Raw genomic sequence first — 20198 nt, forward strand, 5'->3', positions numbered from 1 at the left:
CAGTGGCCCCGCCCCCTGATCTCCAGACAGAGGGGAGTTTAAATTGCCCTTCATGCCACTTGGCGGCGCGGAGGACAATCTAAACTCCCCTCTGTCTGGAGATCAGGGGGCGGGGCCACCAGCCATGTGAACATTTTCAAGAGGTGCCGGAACTCCGTTCCCCCACGTTCCAGCTGAAAAAAAGCCCTGGACATATATAGGAGTGTGCTGTGAGTTTCCCGCACCCACATGTACCACTTTACACACCACTGTACATTAACTCTCAATTTAGGTTGTACTACGCAGTTAGCCTTAAAAAAAAACAGCAAATGTTTACTTTTCACATAACTGATGTGCCAAAAACTCAAGAAAAGTACATTTCCCTCCACTCTGGGATATGAGCAGTCAACATTTTTCATTCAGAATCTATTGAAGCGGCTATGAAACTAGAGCTCTAAACACAGCTGCAAAACAGGTACAGTCAACATAGCAGAGTCAAACTCTTTACATTTAATTCCAAAGAAAATCCGCTTTGGAAAACCAACTCTAAATTAAGAGTAATCACGTATATGTTAAGTAATATGTCTCATGATACCTGGAGAATCGTTTAGCTTTCAACATAGTTGGCAAATACAGCAATTGTTAATGGTTATATTTCTGGTAGAAGCACACCTCTCCAACTAGCAAATAACAACAACTCTTAATATTTGCATAACACTTTCAAACATTCAAAGGTTGTCACATCCATTTTTAAGAAAGAGCAGGCATCAAAAAATTCTGCATGTTAAGCACTGAAGACTAGCGCTGCTGACAGTTCCGGAGAAAATACCCTGTCCAGGGCTTTTTTTCTGGGAAAAGAGGTGGTAGAACTCAGGACCACACAATGACTTCACTTTGGGTCAGCTGGAACAAGGGGGGAGTTTTTAAAAGTTTAAATCACCCATCGCGAAAATGGTCACATGGCCGGTGGCCCCACCCCCTGATCTCCAGACAAAGGGGAGTTTAGATTGCCCTCCGCGCGGTGTGGAGGGCAATCTAAACTCCCCTCTGCCTGGAGATCAGGGGGCGGGGCCACCAGCCATGTGACCATTTTCAAGAGGTTCTGGAACTCCGTTCCCCCGTGTTCCCCCTGAAAAAAAGCCCTGTCCCTGTCCCTTTAATAGAGGCATAATGAGTGGAAATGGGCAATGGAATGTTGTTTGGTAAGTAATATCCCCATAAGCCTCTATTAAAGGGACAGGACACTTTTCTCCAGATCTGCTGGCAACCCTACTTAATACATAACTATTTATATCAGCCAGTTAAGAAACAGCACCTAGTCCACTTGCTTAAAAAGAGCTTCCGTTGTCTGGGTGCAAGGGCTCACAGAGTCACAAGGCCGCCTCCCTTCCAGCAACTGAGATGCAGAAGAGCCAGTGGAGTGAAAGCATTCATGGCAGCTTCCTTCAGAGTAAATGTGTTTAGGGTCCCCAGTGACCATCATCTTTTAAACTCTTTTGTTTAATCAATACATTCATAGGGTTATTTATGGGACAAGCCAGATGTGATGAATTTGGCCCTGCAAAGCAGACATTAAAAAGCCCGACATGGACTAGGGAAGGAGAGAGTTAATATTTCACTGATTGAAAATGCATCTCCCTCTCTTGTGCTGCTTTAAGGGAAGAATGCATTGGCACCAATCTTTTTTTTTCTCCTTAACTAGAGCTAAAGCAGTCTGGGGGACACTCTCCGTCATGGAAATGGGCAAGAGGAAAGAAGAGCTACATCTCCTTTCCCTGGCACCAGAGCCTCAGTCTATCATGGGTTCCCACAGCTGCTTTTAAAGGCATGTTGAAAGGTCCCATCACACAGAATACAACCATCAGATGATATGAAATAGAGTCCTGTGAATTCGTAAACCTGCCACCTGCTACAGATTATGTCTAGTTTCTTGGCAGTGAAGTCCAAGGGCTGCAAAATAAAAAAAAAATCTTGCTCCTCTGTGCATAATGAAGCTAGTACAGTTTCAGCATTAATCCACTACTGGATTCACAATTAACCCACTACTAAGCAATTCCTATGAAGTAGCAATATGGTGAAAGAACTATGGATCTCTAGTGGAGTCTTGTAGTGGCATTAGGGTCTTGCGGTGATAGGAAGCTATGATAGTTGAACAGGTTTAAAAGTGGATTGCCTCTTTGATGCAGTTGAGCCCACTATTGTAAGATACAGGAAGGGCCGTGGCTCAGCGGCCATGCATCTCAGCTTCAGTCCCCGGCACCTCCAGTTTAAAAGGATCAGGTGGTAAGTGATGCAAAAGAGCTCCACCTGAAACTCTGGAGCGTTGCCGCCAGTCTGTCCTTGATAGACAGATGGTTGAATTCAGTAGAAGGCAGTTTCATAAGCCCATGTGTAAAAGAGGAATGGAAGGCCTCTTGATATTCAGAGCTTCACGTGTTCATGAACGAGAAAAAAGGTTGAGGTTCTTCTCCTTGTTGCCTGCTGTTGCAGCCGCCCCTTTCCACGTGGCCAATGATTCCTCCGGTCAGATCTCAACTGACTGGTTCGCTGTCGGCTTTTTGAGTCTCTTCTTGAGCTGCTGACTGAGGGAGTCTAGGGAACTGTCCTCTTTCTCCTTGAGCAGTTCATCTGCTAAACTCATTCCTTGTTTCCTGGAGGAATTTGATCATCCTAGGAGGCCTTCCTTCATTATGCCTTTGAAAGAAGCTGGCAAGGTTTTCAATTTTTTTTTTTTAGTAACTACACCAGCAAAAAATTCCTTAAAGTCGGTGAGATATGTCTTGTCTAAAACTGAACCTTGAAAACTACCAGAGGGACTTGCAAAGTCCTCTCACAACAGTGTGTGATCAATACAAAGACTAGGACTTGCTTGCAATTGGCTGAACGTCCCGTTGCCTTTGTGCTAAGGGCTCTATTGGAGAACCACCACCCCTCCCCAAGTTCATCCAGACATGTTGTTGAATTGTGAGCGAGCAATTTTATAAAGAAAATTACATTTCAGAAGTATGCAGCATAATACCAGCTCTGTATCTGTAGTTGTGATTTTTTTTAAAAAAAATCCTCTTCTTGTCAAAATAAATATCAGGAACAAATTTTAAATATAGTTGTTTTAGGGCTGGAAGGATTATTTGGTTATACTCTGCCATTAATCACTCAGCACCTCAGTCTTCCTAAATGCATCTTTTGAACCAGAGAATTGCCTTTAAGATTATTTTTTTCATCTTCACTATTAATCACTTGTCAGGTGATTAGTTGCACACGTTTTTTTCCCTTCCCAATTACAAGCATTCTTACTAAAGTGCATAGGAAACTATACATAGATTCAACAAAAACAATAACAACAACAGCAACAACTACAATAATACATCAATTAGCATTTACAGAGTATTTTCAGTATTCAGAACACTTCACATATATGACTATGGTAATCCTTAAGTCTTGTTAAGGCAGACTAGTATTATTGTCCTCATATTATAGATGAGGGATTGAAGGTAAGTAAGGGAGAGTGGCTTGTCTGGTAGAGATGAGATCTGAACTGGACTTGCAGATCACTCTTCATTCGCTTAACGGAGAAGTCCAGTAGCACCTTTAAGACTAACCAGCTTTACTGTAGCATAAGCTTTCACAGTTCTCTTCGTCAGATGCACGAAGACGCATCTGACAAAGAGAACTGTGATTCTCAAAAGCTTATGCTACAGTAAAGTTGGTTAGTCTTAAAGGTGTTACTGGACTCTTTTCTGTTTTGCTACTACAGACTAACATGGCTAACTCCTCTGGATCTTCATTATCTTACAGTGCAATCCTAAAAAGAGTTGCTCCTGTATAATCCCATGGATTTAGAGTGGAATAACTCTGTTTAGGATTGCACAGTTAGCCGCTATATATATTTTTATCCCATGAAGTTCAGTTTGACGTACATGTTTCTCCACTTTATTGTCACAGAAACCCTCTGAGGTATGTTAAGCTGACTAGCTGTCACGAGGTGAACTACATGTCTGAGCAGAGATTTGAACCTGGCTCTTCTAAGTCCTGGTCCACACTACATTGATTCAACATGAGAATTCCAATTTAGATAATTTGCCTTCCCTGAGAAAGTATAATGAGATGGCGGTCCTTGTTCATCTGTCCTGATCAGTGCTTCTCCCACTTTCACAGGTGAATTGGGTGGCTATCAGAGACAGGGCCTTCTCTGTGGTGACGCCAAGGCTGTGAAAGTCTCTTCATGCAACTGCTTAGTGCCAAGTCTGCTTGGTCCCAGTTATATATGGTGCTAGAGTTCTGTGACTGGACCTCTAGTGCCTTATTTTTAAAGTGCAGCTGTGTAAGGACCCCAATAAGTATCATAGCTGCAGCTTTGGGGGAAGAAAGGCTTAACTCTACCACCCAACACACAATTTCCTGGATAAAAAAAATAGGTCCCCCACAGTTGTTCACACTTGGTAGGGGAAAAGAGATGAGCACACTACAAATATTATCCTTCTTTCCAGGGCCTTTTTTCTGGGAAAAGAGGTGGTGGAACTCAGTGGGTTGCCCTCGGAGAACATGGTCACATGGCTGGTGGCCCCACCCCCTGATCTCCAGACAAAGGGGAGTTTAGATTGCCCTCCGCGCGGTGTGGAGGGCAATCTAAACTCCCCTCTGCCTGGAGATCAGGGGGCGGGGCCACCAGCCATGTGACCATTTTCAAGAGGTTCCGGAACTCCGTTCCACCGCATTCCAGCTGAAAAAAAGCCCTGCTTCTTTCCATTTCAGGGACTTAAAGCTGCCTGTAGGGCCATTTTTTAACTGGGGAAGCAGTGGGTGAGTGTGCATGTTTGTATGTGTGTAACAACCTTCCTTTCCTCAGCATCATAGTTCCAATTCATATTAGACCATCACTTTTCACGCCTCCTTATAGGGCCAAATATGTTGGAAGTCTCCCACCACACTGGGAGTAATATTTATAATTTTGAATTTCATGCTTTATGCTGATTTCCTCCCACCCACTCCTCTTCCTCATTGCCACTCCGATTGTGAGATGAAACATTTCTGTTGGCTTTAGTGTTCTTTTTGCTGTTCCTGGCTTTGAAGAAAATGCTGTTCAGGCTGTTTTGATTGTTTTATAGATTCTAATGGAAATTTCACTTGCGTTTGTTGGCCATTGCTGGTTTTATCTCTTTTGTTGATATTTGTTAGAATTCCTGTTAATGAAACTGGAAGCTGCTTGTGTGTGCAGAGAGTGCCAGTGTAAATGTTTCAGATAAATAAATGAATAAATGAATAGGCATAAAATAAAAGAACTACCAGAATCATAGAAAGAACTATAAAACAATTAAATGCATATCAGTATGGGAAAGTATATAATTATTACAGAAATACAAAAGTTAATTAAAAAATATGTACCATAAATAAAAGTAGATATAATGCAGTTGTAATTTAAAATGTCAATTCAACTTTCTCAGATTTCTGAGACAATAACGTTTTTTAAAAAAATCACAAACAGTTATAAAGTATCCATAAATGTACAATAAATATCCTAAAATCAGAACACCAGGACTGTAAACTAAGCAACAATTTTAAAAAGACTAAATAGCCAGGTAGTATTAAAAAAAAATTAAAACCCAGTTAGCCACAAAAAAGTGTTAAAACTGATCAACAGAAATACCAAGAGAAAACATGCAGGGAGTTTAATAGCTACATAAAAGCAAAGGTCAATATCAAAGCCATACATAACTATTCTATAAAAGAGATGTCATGGAACTCTATAAGAAGAAAGCATACAGATCCCTAATATAGGAGTAGGCTTGGCAGGGTGAGGAGACAGGATAGTAGCAGCAAGAGGGTTTCACACACTTTGCTGCACGGAAATCAGTTTGCATGTAGAAAATGCTCATGTTGATCCCGCAGCAGAGGTGACCCAAATGCCGTGTGAGCACGGCACCACTTAAGAGAGGTTTTCACCTTTGCTGCAGTAGCAGCACAGTCTGATATGCTGATATGCTGACCCCTCCCTTTTATCGTGTAGCTCACGTGCCTTACAGGGAGGGTAAGGTAGGGGAATCAAGCCTGCATGTTGAAAATCCCACCAAATTATGGAATGAACCTGGTCTGCAAGTGCAACCGTTTGACAACATTTGAACAGTCTGCTTTTGATGACAGAATCTTGTTCTAAGACACCAACTGCTAAACAAATAACTAAACACCTGTAAGTTTTCAATTTTTAATCATGTGCGACAAGAGGAGGAAAATGGGGGCGGGGGGGGGGAATAAGTCTTAATGGTTGTTTTGAGTTTTGACAGCCTCTAAAACGGTCTCCCTCCCCGCAAGCAGGGTGCTGTGCCTTTAAGAGACTCCCAAGGCCTTCCCAGACTGGCATTCATCTGATGGCTGGGGACAGCTGCTCCTTCTCTCCTGCTTTCTATCACTTTGACCTCTAAGGCTGGAACTGTCACTGAGGGGCTTAAAGTTTGTTTTTCAACCCATTCCGGAAACTCACAATCTCATACTTTATCCTTGGATTTGCTTAAATATAGAAAAATGCCCTGTCTCTCTCCCTGGTGAATGAAATAAATACATGGCTGCTCTGTGGTGGCGGCAGGGAAGTGGGGGGCGGGGGGGGGGGAGCCATGTAATGTGGCATCCACTTATAAGGCATTCACGGTAGACGGCTTAGGAGCTGCCTTTCTCTGGTGCCTTGTATTAGTGTTACACAGAATACAATTCTGCTTTGGGGAGCAGAGGGAAACCACATGGTTGAATTCCAAGGCAAAACAAGAGATCTCCCAAACAGTATTTTGCCTTTGAAGGGGAGCTGGGTCTGCAAAGAGAAGCCTCTTTGATTGAGAACAAGAAAAAGCTTAAAGTCACATCAGCCCCAGGACAGAATGTTGGATTACATGTTGTATCTTGTAAATTAGGAGTGATTTCCGATTTTGACTGTTTGCTGCTTCGTCCTGAAAAATCTGCATTTCATTTTTTGTTGCACCCTCCAACATTTTCTTCTTTCTTGCACTGAATTTCCGCATGAAATATGTCCATGTTTTTCGTTTTTGCATCGATAAACCAATACTAATCTTTATACGTAAAGTAAATGTCATACACCGTATCTAGACTTTGCATATGAAAGCTATACAGCATGTGCACACACAATGCGATGGAATCTGCAAAAACAACAGTGAAATGTGAAGAACTGAAGCCATTGACAAAAATGTAAACAAATATATAAAAAGAAGAGAGCCAAGCAACGCTTGCTCCTCTCTTCTGCAAATCTAAAACCGGTTCCGTAAGGAAGTTCCAGAACTGGGGCTTTGTGTGAGGGCTGGGGATTATCTGCGGGAAATCTCTATGCTCCCCTCCCATGCAATTCTCAGGATTCCTTATAGGAAAGTAGTTTAAATGGGTTTTGGTGCATAGTGTCCACATGACCTTAGGGAGAAGGTTGTAGCTCGAATGACAGAGCACATGCCATGCTGACATAGAGACCTCTATGTATCCTTACACCCCCCCACCTCCACACATATATATTAGCAACTTTGGAAACAAGCTTCCAGGTCTACCACTGTTGACCTCAGATAACCATTAGTGCATCTCATTAGTGCGTTTCACCACTCGGGCTCCCTACAGAGGTGACAGTAAGCGGGTGCGGATTAATATGGAGTACCAGTACTAAAGTGGTACTTTGTACCTTCTCTTTTGAGCCCCTGAAGAGAGAGAGAGTTTCAGTAAGAAACTTAAGTTGCTTTCAACGGCTCTTTATACAGCCAGCTCGAACTGGGTTCTCCACTACCAGATATGGATTCCATCCCAGAGGCTGGAGAGAAGGAGACGGGGGGCCCCTTTCTATCTTGCCTCAACCCTCTCTGAGAAGCTCCTCACAAAGTACCTTTTTATTTGGTACTGGATGCTGCTGCAAGAATTTTTACTAGAGTGGGCTATAGGGACTATATCCCTCCAGTCTTGTTCCATCTACACGGATTTCCAATTTGCTTCTGCGCCTAATCCAATGAGCTGGTATTGACCTATATAGCTTCACACCGCTTGGAACCAGGACAATTTAAGGACTCTGTGGGAACTTACCTGACCATGATGGTCATTTTCAAAGACCTCACTTTGGGTGCCCCAGTCGTCTGAAGCGAGATGGGTGGCAACCAAGGAAGGGCCTTTGCAGTTGTGGCACGAAAGTCATAGAATCCCTCCCTCCCCCACGAGATTTATCCGTCACCCTCTGTTGTTATTTTCTGCCAGGGGATTCAGTTCTTTTTGTTTCATTTGGCCTTCCTGAGTCGGCCTTCCTTCCTGTTTATGTTTTTAATTGTTGTTTTATACAATATGTATGTATTGTTTTAAAAATTGGTTTTTAATTTTTTTTAACTGTTTGCCTCCTTGAGGGCCCAAACTGGGTGTAAAGGCAGCATAAAAATGTTTTACGTAAAAGGAAATGAATGGCATCGGTGCTTTTGCTCAGCTAATGTCCAAGTAAATAAAATAATAACAACAACAACATTCGATTTATATACCATCCTTCAGGATGACTTAACACCTACTCAGAGCAGTTTACAAAGTATGTCATTATTATCCCCACAACAAAACACCCTGTGAGGTGGGTGGGGCTGAGAGAGCTAGAAGCTGTGACTGACCCAAGGTCACCCAGCTGGCTTCAAGTGGAGGAGGGAGGAATCAAACCCGGTTCTCCAGATTAGAGTCCTGCACTCTTAACCACTACACCAAACCATAAAGCCAGACTGGTGTAATTGATAGCTTATTGGACTAGGCCTGAAAAGGGGAGCTGAGAGTATATCCTTGCTTAGTATTTATTTAATTACTTCTGTCTCGCCTTTCCCATTGTCCCTTCCTGATTCAAAGATCTATTTCTCCCCCCACCCCGTGCCTCTTTTTAGATTACCCAGCTCAAGATTGCCAGCAACCCTTTTGCAAAAGGGTTCCGAGACTGTGATCCGGAAGACTGGTAAGCCTGAGCTTTTCTTCTTCCACTGCTAAGTCTGGCTGGGAACCACTCGAAATATGCCCTTACAGCACACATGTGATCACACTTTCAGGTTGTTCTGTGTTGTGTCATACACACAAATAAGGAAGTTGGGTCGACATGCTTTAAAAGTCCAGCCAAATGCCACATACAGCAGAACCCCCAGATAAGCATTGTTAGGTGAGCCAGAACTTAAAGCTCTTTGAATCAGAGACCAAAACAACTTTGGATGATTGTCCTGGTTTCTCCATCACAGAGCCTTTTATTTTTCCAAGCACTGCCACAGCTTACTTTTATTGGGAACTTACAGGGATTTTTTCAGCTGGAACGCGGTGGAACGGAGTTCCGGAACCTCTTGAAAATGGTCACATGGCTGGTGGCCCCGCCCCCTGATCTCCAGACAGAGGGGAGTTTAGATTGCCCTCCACACCGCTCAGCAGCACAGAGGGCAATCTAAACTCCCCTCTGTCTGGAGATCAGGGGGCGGGGCCACCAGGCATGTGACCGTTTTCTCCGAGGGCAACCCACTGAGTTCCACCACCTCTTTTCCCAGAAAAAAAGCCCTGGGAACTTATATGCTATAGTTTGGCTGTTGTTTTTTTAACTATACAACAGTAAAATTGGACCAAGAGCAGAACTTAACTTCTGAAGAAGTTTAGATTCCCTTGAAAAAAGAAACTCGAATTTGCTTCCAGTTTTAGTTTCTTCGTCTTTCAAAACAACTAGGAAGGGGAGCCTCGGACAAGGTTTTCAGTAGATGAGAACTGGGGTTTCTGTACTTTGCATTTTCTTCTCCTATAATTCTGGGAGCAGACTCCTCCCAATCTTGCTCCTCCTCTTCAAGCTCATACTGGCTTTTTTGCCAGCAGAAGAAAGGACCTTGTGAATTAAGCAAAATCACATTAGCTTGATTGATTTGGAGTGCAAAGGTTGGGTGTGTTCGGTGCATGTTTTGGAGTTTGGTTTCAAAGCGCTGTGGATGAGATGGATGGGCCTGCCCGGCTCTGCATTTTCTTTGCAGTAAGAGACTTCTAGGAGAAATGTTGTTGCCTTCATACCCTGCTTTGGGATTTCCTGGAAAGATATGTATGACCCACTGTTGGAAACAGGATACATATAAGCTCTTTATGCCATAAACAACATTGTTGGAAACCTGGCTAATTTGGAAAGCAAGTTATTTTCAAGACAGGAAAATAACTTATCAAGTAGTCCTTTTACCACCATGAATGAATCCAGTTGCAAGCTCCAGTGAATGTCTGTCCAAACAACAGTCTCGTGGAGAACATAGGAATAGGGAATGAATTGTAAAAACAGTGTGAGCAGGGCCGGCGCACCCATTGAGGCCAGGTAGGTGGTGGCCTCAGGGCGTGAGGGCACCGGAGGGGCGCCGGAGGGGGTGTCGTGGGCAGAGGCGCGCACCACGGAGCTGGCATGGCTCGGCTGCAGCTGCTGCAGCCAGCCAGCCCTGTGCTGCCGCCGCCGCTGCCACACGCCCCCAGCTGGGCGCAGCAGCCATGAGCTGCTGCCGGGGTGGCGTGTGGAGCACGAAGCACCCTTCACCCGCCACCCCAGCCATCTGCCGGCCAATGCCCCCGTCTTGGGCTGCATGATGACATCATCATGTGAAGATATCATGCAGTCCGAGGCACGTGCGCGCTGTGCGCATGCGCACTGGAGGGTCGCCGCAGGCTCCAGAAACCCTGGTGCCGGCAGTGAGTGTGAGGCTTAGGGTCATACACCAAGGCTGAAGTAGTCAGTATTTGGGAAGAAGTCAGATTTCACAAGCATGCCGTGAGATTAGCTTCAGTCTGCCATAGAGCCTCCAGCATTTCCTGGGTGGGGGCATAAGATCACTTCCAGGTTTCCCCCTGAAGTGATGTCACACCATCAACATGGTAGCCATTTTTGGCAGCTACCCCAACACAAGAAAACCTGATTGAAAAAATACATGAAACAGCTGAAATGGACAAACTTTCGAGTTTATTGAAAGATGTTGATATTATAACATATAACGACATTTGGGATCCAATGTACACCTGGATACAGAAGAGGATTGAAGAAACCTAGCTTATAGTCAAGATGAAGACCTTTATGGACAATAACTAAAAATAAATGGAAAAATAGAAAATAATAGCTGAGCCACAGAACATAAAGAGGTATCTGTAATAAGAATTGTTTGAAACGTATTAGACTAAATGGTGCAATGTGTTAAATTTACAAGTATATGATTTTTTTCTCCCCTCTCCCTTCTATTCTGTTTGCCTTATCTGTTATAAAAAAATAAAATAAAAAGTTTTAAAACTAGAACATGGTGGCCATTTTTAAAATCTTTCTCCCACCACCACTTCAAGTGGCAGCAGGAAACAAGAGGTGGGGGTAGAGGATTCTCGCCCCCACCAGGACACTGTGGCAACCCTGTTTCCTGGATACACCAGGGCCCTTTCACGCTACTTACTTGCTCCCGGAACATAGCAAAACATCACGCAAAAAACCGCGGAAGATAGCATCTTCTTGCGAGAGTTTTGCGCAACATCGTGCAAAACTCTCATGAGAAGACGCTATCTTCCACGTTTTTTGCGCGATGTTTTGCTATGTTCCGGGAGCAGGTAAGTAGTGTGAAAAGGGCCCAGCTCTGTGTTTTCCTTGCTTAAGACTTCCATTTCTTTCAGTGCATAGTCGGTCAAGATGTATGAATACTCCATCTTTCATGTTTTTGCACATTGTCATTTCACCTCTTTTTCATTGCTGGTGTTCTCTGTTTGTTTTCTTGTATACCATTCTTATACCACATCACACCATTGATACATAACTAACCACCCTAAACAGGCATACATTTTGATGGTAATGATTCTGTCCAATTTTGTTAATATGATTGGTTGTAGAAAAAACCAACTGCAGTTTTATTCCAAGAACCCATGCCAGAACCGTATTCAAAATTGTATTAGCAAAATTTGGTAATTTTCCTAAGTCAGCACTGCAGCCTGTAAGTTTCTGTGACTGTATGTTTTCTTCCCCCATTTAAGGCCTAGAAATCATAGACCTGGAGCCCTGCCTCTCATGAGCGCTTTTGCCAGGTCCAGAAATCCAGTATCTTCCCCAGCGCATCAGAATGGCAATGAGAAAGGTAAGTTTGTCATAGAGGTGAGGAATGTATTTTATTCCCTGCAGTAGGGTAGGATGGCATTTGGAATCAGGGTTATCTTAACAATCTTGTGGTAGGGATTTCATCCTATCGGTGCAATCCTATGGAGAGTTACTCTAGTCTAAATTCTTTAACTTCAATGGGCTTAGACTGGAGTAACTCACCATAGGATTGCACTGTATAAGTTTTTTAAGAGTATATTTGGTTCTATGCTCTGCAGTGCAGAGGAATCTAAAACTTAGGTGTGATTATCAGCCAGAAACACTAACTCGTTGAGACACAATGCTTGGACATTTGCCATTTGGGCTTTATAGACTTACAAGGAAAAGAAATCTCACTTCCAAAGAGAAAATGTCAGTGAGCTCAAAGAGCATTGGAGATTGGGAGTTTTTTGCCACTGCAGGCTGATCTGGTTCTTGAATTTGCTCCTATGCATACATTTACTTTATCCTGAGCCCTTACTTGCTGATATAACAAGCCTTAGAATAGGCTGTCTGTCCCATTTAAGCAAGGGGGACTAAAAGCCTATTCTTCGATACGTTCACTCAGGGCTTTTTTTCTGGGAAAAGAGGTGGTGGAACTCGGTGGTGGAACTCAGGACCACACAATGGCGTCAGCTGGAACAAGGGGGGAGTTTTTTAAAGTTTAAATTGCCCTCGGCGAAAATGGTCACATGGCCGGTGGCCCTGCCCCCTGATCTCCAGACAGAGGGGAGTTTAGATTGCCCTCCGCGCCGCACGGCGCAGAGGGCAATCTAAACTCCCGTCTGTCTGGAGATCAGGGGGCGGGGCCACCGGCCATGTGACCATTTTCACGAGGTGCTGGAACTCCATTCCACCATGTTCCAGTTGAAAAAAAGCCCTGCATTCACTTCTATCCAGTGTCCTCATTCTGCCTTAGGAAACAGGTTTCCACAAGCAAAGTGGTTAAACCAAGGCCGATTCCAGACGGCCCTCTGCATCGCGAAACGTCGCGCGTTGTCGCACGTCGTCGCGCAGAAAACGCGAAATATCACGTTTTCTGCGCGACAACACGTGACGTTTCGCGATGCGGAGGGCCGTCTGGAATCGGCCCAAGTGTACAAAATCCGGCTCCAAAGAAATTTAAACACATAGATCTTGCCTATGAGACCCTCATGTCTTACTTGGTAGGAATCTCCTTGAGCCCCAGAGTAATATATTAGGCAGTATTTGTCCAAGGGCAAAACAGTGCATGCTTATGGAGATGAGCTTGTTTTTACAGACAGATTTTGGTTATTTTTCTGGGCATATATATGCTTGCAGGCCTAGAGAATGGTTGAAAGGCACATGATACAGCAGTTTTCCACAGCTAGGGAGTGGTTGGGGACACCTCCTGGGTATTTTACCATGCCACCTATGATGGAAGAAAGGAGGTGGGCTGTAAATGTTATAAGTTGCTCTGAAGGTTCTCTGGTTTGAAAAATGCATAGCATAGAAAGAACTGCAAATGTGCTAGGTAATGTAGATAACTTAGCCCAGGATTTGTGGCTCTCCAAAGAACTACCTGTGATTAAGTTGTATATCCTTGTGCGATATGCTTTGGCCCTTCCCTATGGGTAGCGAGTTGCAACGGCTACTTGGAAATTGTGATATACAGTTCACTTTAGTGGACATAGTTCCATGTGATGTGTGTGCTAGGACTGCAGTATGTATAAGGTTTGGTCTACACATCTTGCAGAATGAGGTGGTATAATTCTGGGGTGGTACCAGTGCTAGTTGGAAGCCTCACTTTTTAATGTTAAAAAAAATCTCTCCGCAAATTAAAAAAGCAGCATATCAGGTTAAACGGTTTTATACCACCCCTTTACATTCTGTGTATGCTGGTTTGTCATTCTCAAGTAAGACTGAAAAAGATAAATAGTTCACCTGCAATCTGTAGTGGTACAGTCCATCCTTCCACCCTAGTCCACTTTACCTTTTCATTCTGCTGCATCTGTAGGCAAGGCAGGAGTCCTCTTTGAATCCAAATGCTTCAGCTTAATCAGGTATGCTGAATTGTAATCGGTGCGTCATTCTAATAACACTGTCTTGGAAACAAGGTGCCTGAATATGGGACTTGCTTGTATGAAATGCCCCAGAACGGCAAAGACAGGCATATACAAGCCAAAGCACGCATGCACCTGGGACAGCTTACCTGTTCCCTCTACAGCAACTCCTCATATAAAACTTAAAACCACTCTTTAAGCTTGGGAGATGGTGGATGGCTGTCAGGCCCATTTCTGAGAACTAAAGCAGCAACCAAAGGTTGTTCACTGGCTGCTATGCTGCCGTAGCAACAGTGTGCATTGTGAATTAAATTGGAGCACATGTGGATCTATTGTGTTAAGTAATGGAATTACGCCTGTATTTCCCAACTGCTGAATACAGTATTTACCTCCCTTCACCCCCATGCAGAAAGTTTTGGCACACCTGGCATAGCAAGTCTACTTGTGGAAACCTGTTTCCACCCATAGATTGCATTCACTCAGTTAGCATACTTGTGTTTTGGGTCAAGATGTGCGGTGTCAGATATCCATCCAAGCACCACCTGAAACAGTCAGCAGAAATGAGCGGTAAAGGTCTTCCTGGGTTGTACCATTTCAAACTGGAGGTGAGCCACTGTAAGTTTTGGTGCTTAAAAAACCCTCCTGCTTGTAGCACTTCCAGGATCCAGTTGCTGTGCGAGTTTGCTTGTGAAGAGAGTTCCAGGAGCATTGAAACATAGTATGTGTCTGCCTCCCCCTGCCCCATTCACACTAGCAACATAAAACAGTGCATTCTAAAAATAGCTTCTAGAACTAGAATGGGACTCTCCTACCCCATTCCTCCCACTGCAACCCATGGTGTCCCGAGTCTCTGGCAGCTCTATCTTTTTAAACTACCCTTGTGTAGAGAGGTAAAATTGACTGAGCCTTCAACTCTGTCTTTTTAAACTATGCTTCTCAGCGAACTTTCTGTCTCCCTACACTTGAGCATCTCCAGGGCTTTTTTTCAGCGGGAATGCAGTGGAATGGAGTTCCGGCACCTTTTAAAAATGGTTACATGGCCGGTGGCCCTGCCCCCTGATCTCCAAACAGAGGGGAGTTTAGATTGCCCTCTGTGCCGCTGAGCGGCACGGAGGGCAATCGAAACTCCCCTCTGTCTAGAGATCAGGGGGCAGGGCCACTGGCCATGTGACCCTTTTTGCCGAGGGCAATTTAACCTTTAAAAAACTGCCTCCTTGTTCCAGCTGACACAAAGTGATGTCATTGTGCGGTCTTGAGTTCCACCACCTCTTTTCCCAGAAAAAAAGCCCTGAGCATCCCTGTGTAAGATGTCTCATGTAGAGAAATTTAGGGGAGGACCAGGAACAGTCTGGGTGGATTGTGAGGATTTGCAGTGGGTGTTCAGAATTGGCCCAAATCACACTGCTGCTTCTGCTGGTAGAAGTGCCCTTATGTGGGAACAAAATAACTACTGATACCAGCTCACTGTCATTCTGTCACAGTTGGTGGAAAGTGCTGTCAAGTCATAGCTGACTTAGGGTGCGCCTTCAAGGGCTTTTCAAAGCAAGAGACAAACAGGGGAGATTTGCCACTGCCAGCCTCTGGACTTTCTCAGTGGTGTGGTGCTTAGCTTCTGAGATCTGACAAAGTTGAGCTAGCCTGGGTCATCCAGGTCAGGGCATTCAGTGAGAAAGCAAAACGTTTACAAGCCATTTGTTATTTTTTTTCTTCTTGCACTTTTTCTTCTGGGTTTACTTTTTCTTTTTTACATGATTCTTTTTTTATCTGTGCTGGCTTGTATTGTTATTCATCAATGGTTTTAAAACAACATGCTGCTGCTTTTTCTACTATCTGTCCTTTTAATTACTTATTTTAATGGTTTGGATCCTAAGGTGCCAATGCACAGAAGCACAATTTGAAGGGGCACATAAGGCTACCATGAGAGGGGTGGAGTTACCTTCCTCTAGTCTACAGCAACTTCGCTCACACTGCTTAAGATCCAAAGCAATGACTTCATTGCTGTCTTTGCTGATTTTTATGCTGTTGATTTTAATTGTTTAATATTTGTTTTACTGGTTTTACTGCATGTTGTAAACTGATCTGAAAATAATTGCTTAAGAAAGTCTGAGATAGATCTGTTTCTAAACCATGGGGGAATATGAAGTGTGTCAGCAAATGACAACCTTAAAAATATCTGTTTTCTGAATCCAAAATACACTGCAATAACCTAACATTGTACTATACCATCAGGTTACGTATAGAAAAACAAAACCTAATCAAAGCTAATAGCTAATATTAATAGTACTAAATATGAATTATTAGTAATACTTAGTACTATACTATACACATCTTTACATCTTTTAAACACACCTTTACAATAGAAATTAAACAGCACTGCTCAGAAATGATTTTATTTAAAAATAATGTAGTATTACACAGTTCCGCTGAGCTACATTCCCTCCAAGGACTTTTTTTTTAAAAAAATGAGACACCACTAAGTTTTTATGTCCATTTGCCTTAGGGTTGCCATCTTCCAAGTGGGGCCTTGAGATTCCCAGAATTATAACTGATCTCCAGCCTACAGAGATCCGTCCCCCTGAGGAAAATGGCTGCTTTGGAGGGTGGACTTTATGGCATTATATCCTGCTGAGGCTCCATCCCAAAGCTGGCAACCCAAATGTGCCTTGATCTTTTGAAAGTTTCCATTGACGTGCCACCTTTTCCATTATCAACGTAAACACTTAAGTTTAACTGAGAGCAAAGAGTTATTTTCCCAATGCTTAGTGTTTTTTATTCTAGTGTAATATATGACTACAATAAAAGTGGATAAGCACTGGAAAGATAATTTCATACATACTAATATACAATTCCCAACTTCGATAGCCCATGCAAACCTGATCTCAGGTCTCGGCTGCTTAGCAGGGCAACTTTGGTTAGTAACTGGATGGGAGACCTCCAACAAAGACCAGGCTTGCACAGGTGGGCAGTGGTAAACCACTTCTGTTAGACTTTTTCCTCGAAAACACCAGGAGGGGTTGCCATAAGTTGGCTACGACTTGATGGCACTTTCCACCACCTCCAATATATCTCTACATATTGAAATGTTCCAACACATGAAAAATTGATTAAATATTTGGTATTAGATGTTTGCTTGAAATATTCCTTTCAGCACAGTGTTTCTATTGTTTGTTTTGTTTTTTGAAGGAAAAGCCACGGATCTTGCTTCTGTTTCAATTCTTTTCCCCCTCTATTGTTCAAGATCACTTTTCCCATGCCCAGCATTCTCACAATAACCTCACAATTTTTTTGTATGCTCAGTTTTATTTTATTTACTTATTAAAAAAGTAATGTGCAATGAATCCTAAAATTCAGTAGTTTTATTTAACTTTCTGCCAAGCCCAGCATATCTATTAGGAACTGTGCTTGATTCTCTTTCCATTACGCAGAGTAAACAATTGCAAAGAGAAACCTGGGGGCCCTTTCCCCCAGCACACTCCAGGCCTATTAAAATAAAGAGAAGTCTCTATTTGTTTAGTGTTATACAATTGCAAAAATTTCAAGCGTGTGCAAACTTGTCACTCAACTCAGCTCTATTTATCACAGTCAGAATGTCTTGTCCCAGGAGCACGGATTTCTGCTGAACACAATGTTAAACACTTCTTCTTTTTTTAAAAAAAGGCTGCTATTTCTGGCATTCCTCCTCTCTTCTCTGTTAACATAAGATCTTTGCATTAAGAAACAACAAAAGCCCTTCTTGGTTTTGGTTTTGGTTCTGAAACACAGTGGCATTGAAATGAACAATTTCTATAGGTGTGTGTTTGTGTGTGTGTTTCTAATGGTGAGTTTAAACCAAGAAAAAAAATCCCACTGTCTAGCGTAACTGCATTCCTTGGTGCAGAATGTGCCACTTTTATAAAATAGAATAAGGCGATACCCAGACAGCCTTCTCTTTAATAAAGAGTACAATGGTTTTGTTGGGTAAAAACCTAGCACTGAGGAAAGGCTGCATCTGAAAAGGAGTTCTTGCATACTTTCAAGAATAGTCCCTGTTTTTATGATCCCAGTAAATTGCTGTTCCCAGGGCTTTTTTTCTGGGAAAAGAGGTGGTGGAATTCAGTGGTGGAACTCAAGACCGCACAATGACGTTACTTTGGGTCAGCTGGAACAAGGGGGGAGTTTTTTAAAGTTTAAATCGCCCTCGGCTGCATGGCATGGAGGGCGATCTCAACTCCCCTCTGTCTGGAGATCAGGGGGCGGGGACACTGGCCATGTGACCATTTTCAAGAGGTGCCGGAACTCCGTTCCACCACTTTCCAGCTGAAAAAAAGCCCTGCTCCTATTTTGTTCCTATTTTTGCCTTGTTAAATTTTTCTTAGTGCAAGTGTTGCTTGAATTGTCATTCTTCAGCTTCTCCAGGGTTTGTAGATGTCAAATTCCTGAACTGAGGGGGGTGGGTGGGATCCAAGCACCTGGTCTGTAGTGCGTATGTGTATAGATGCAAGCACATGAACATTAAGGCACTGTGCAATGCCCTTTCATCTTCAGGAACTGTAGATAATAACAGACTGCAGGACAGTTATGTTTTTTCTTGCCTATCATAGTTTTTCATGTCAGTTCCTTGGGTGTTTTTTTTTAACATAGCACAGAACAAATTATTGCAGTTGTTTACAGTAGTAGTATGCCTTGACTTGGATAGCCCAGGTGAGCTTGATCTCATCAGATCTCAGAAGCTAATCAGGGTGATTAATTGGGTGGGAGACCTCCAACGAAGACCAGGGTTGCAGAGGCGGGCAATGGCAAGCCACCTCTGTTAGTCTCTTGCCATGAAAACCCCACCAGAGCAATAATATGTGATAGGCTTGGCCACTAATCCTTGGTATGAGAAGAAGGGTATCACAAGTGTGTCCCTGTTTTTATCTGTGAAATATTGCAAGGGATGTTCTTTGTAATGATTAGGGTACAACTTCAAGACCCCCCCCCCATTTCCCATTGAAATGGGAAATGGAGACAGGGAGTCTTTTGGTTAGGGATGAAGTGGAGAAAGTTGGATACAGATAATTTTTTTCTCTATCTCCGGTAATACTTGTATTTAGGTTCACCCAGTGAAACAGAGCCCCGTGGCGCAGAGTGCTAAGCGGTAGTACAGCAGCCCAAGCTCTGCTCACGACCTGAGTTCGATCCTGGCAGAAGCAGGGTTCAGGTAGCCAGCTCAAGGTTGACTCAGCCTTCCACCCTTCCGAGGTTGGTAAAATGAGTGCCCAGTTTCCTGGGGGTAAAGTGTAGATGACCGGGGAAGGCAATGGCAAACCACCCCGTAACAAAAAGTCTGCCAAGAAAACGTCGTGATGTGACGTCCCCCCGTGGGTCAGTAATGACTCGGTGCTTGCACCTTTACCTTTACCAGTGAAATTGATGGGCAGTGACCAAGAAACTTCTTCACTCAATGCATAGTAAATATGGTCCAGTGCTGTTTGATTTAGTCGCTCTTGGCTCTTTTACATGTTTGCTTGCACCTTGCAATTGTGACGTGGATGGAGATGGAACTAAAATACCTATGAACAATTTCAAGGAGCCTAGAAGCCAAATAAATGGGTCAAACATATTGGAGCGAGAACAGAATTGGGTGCTGTCTGACTAGGCTTGTCATTTGCTGTCCCATAGGGGGTAAACTGGGGCCTTTGGTACCACAGCCCTCAAAAAGCTGAGCAGTGGGGGAACAATGGCCTCCATAGTGATGCTCTAGGAATTTCCTCACATCTCTGTGGTCTTTAACCCAAAGATCAGGGGAAATTCCTAGAGTGTCATCTGGCTGTTGTGTTACTTCCTCCCCAAACAACACCTCCCCCAGGCACTGCCCTTCAAATCTGGCATTTGCAGTGGCAGTGCTGGCAGCCCTATGCCTGTCATATTGGGTCAGCGTGGTACCCACTGCTTCTGTAGTGGTATGTAAGTCATCCTTTCGATTATGGAGGCTAAAGCAGATAGAGGATTGGGCTACCTGGCTTCTCTTTGGTCACCTCTCCAGGCTCTAGATCAGTCCTCAGAAACTAGGAGTTTCTATGAGGCTTCCGAGGTCTTTGTCCATTGCTGATTCTTGTGCCTTTCTCTTCCTTCTTCCTCTGGCACCTCTT

General features: G+C 43.5%; 1 protein-coding gene across 2 annotated transcripts in view; it reads left to right on the forward strand.

Annotated features, from left to right (window-relative positions):
• Nucleotides 1–20198, forward strand: part of TBX1 (T-box transcription factor 1) — a 55230-nt gene that overhangs the window by 26827 nt on the left and 8205 nt on the right. For both annotated transcript variants that reach the window (XM_054996416.1, XM_054996417.1), the window contains 2 exons: nucleotides 8856–8923; nucleotides 11965–12065. In XM_054996416.1, the coding sequence (XP_054852391.1) occupies nucleotides 8856–8923; nucleotides 11965–12065 (169 nt within the window). The remainder of the gene's footprint in view (nucleotides 1–8855; nucleotides 8924–11964; nucleotides 12066–20198) is intronic.

This window comes from Eublepharis macularius, chromosome 13 (assembly GCF_028583425.1).
Source record: "Eublepharis macularius isolate TG4126 chromosome 13, MPM_Emac_v1.0, whole genome shotgun sequence".
In the NCBI taxonomy this organism is placed as follows: Eukaryota; Metazoa; Chordata; class Lepidosauria; order Squamata; family Eublepharidae; genus Eublepharis; species Eublepharis macularius.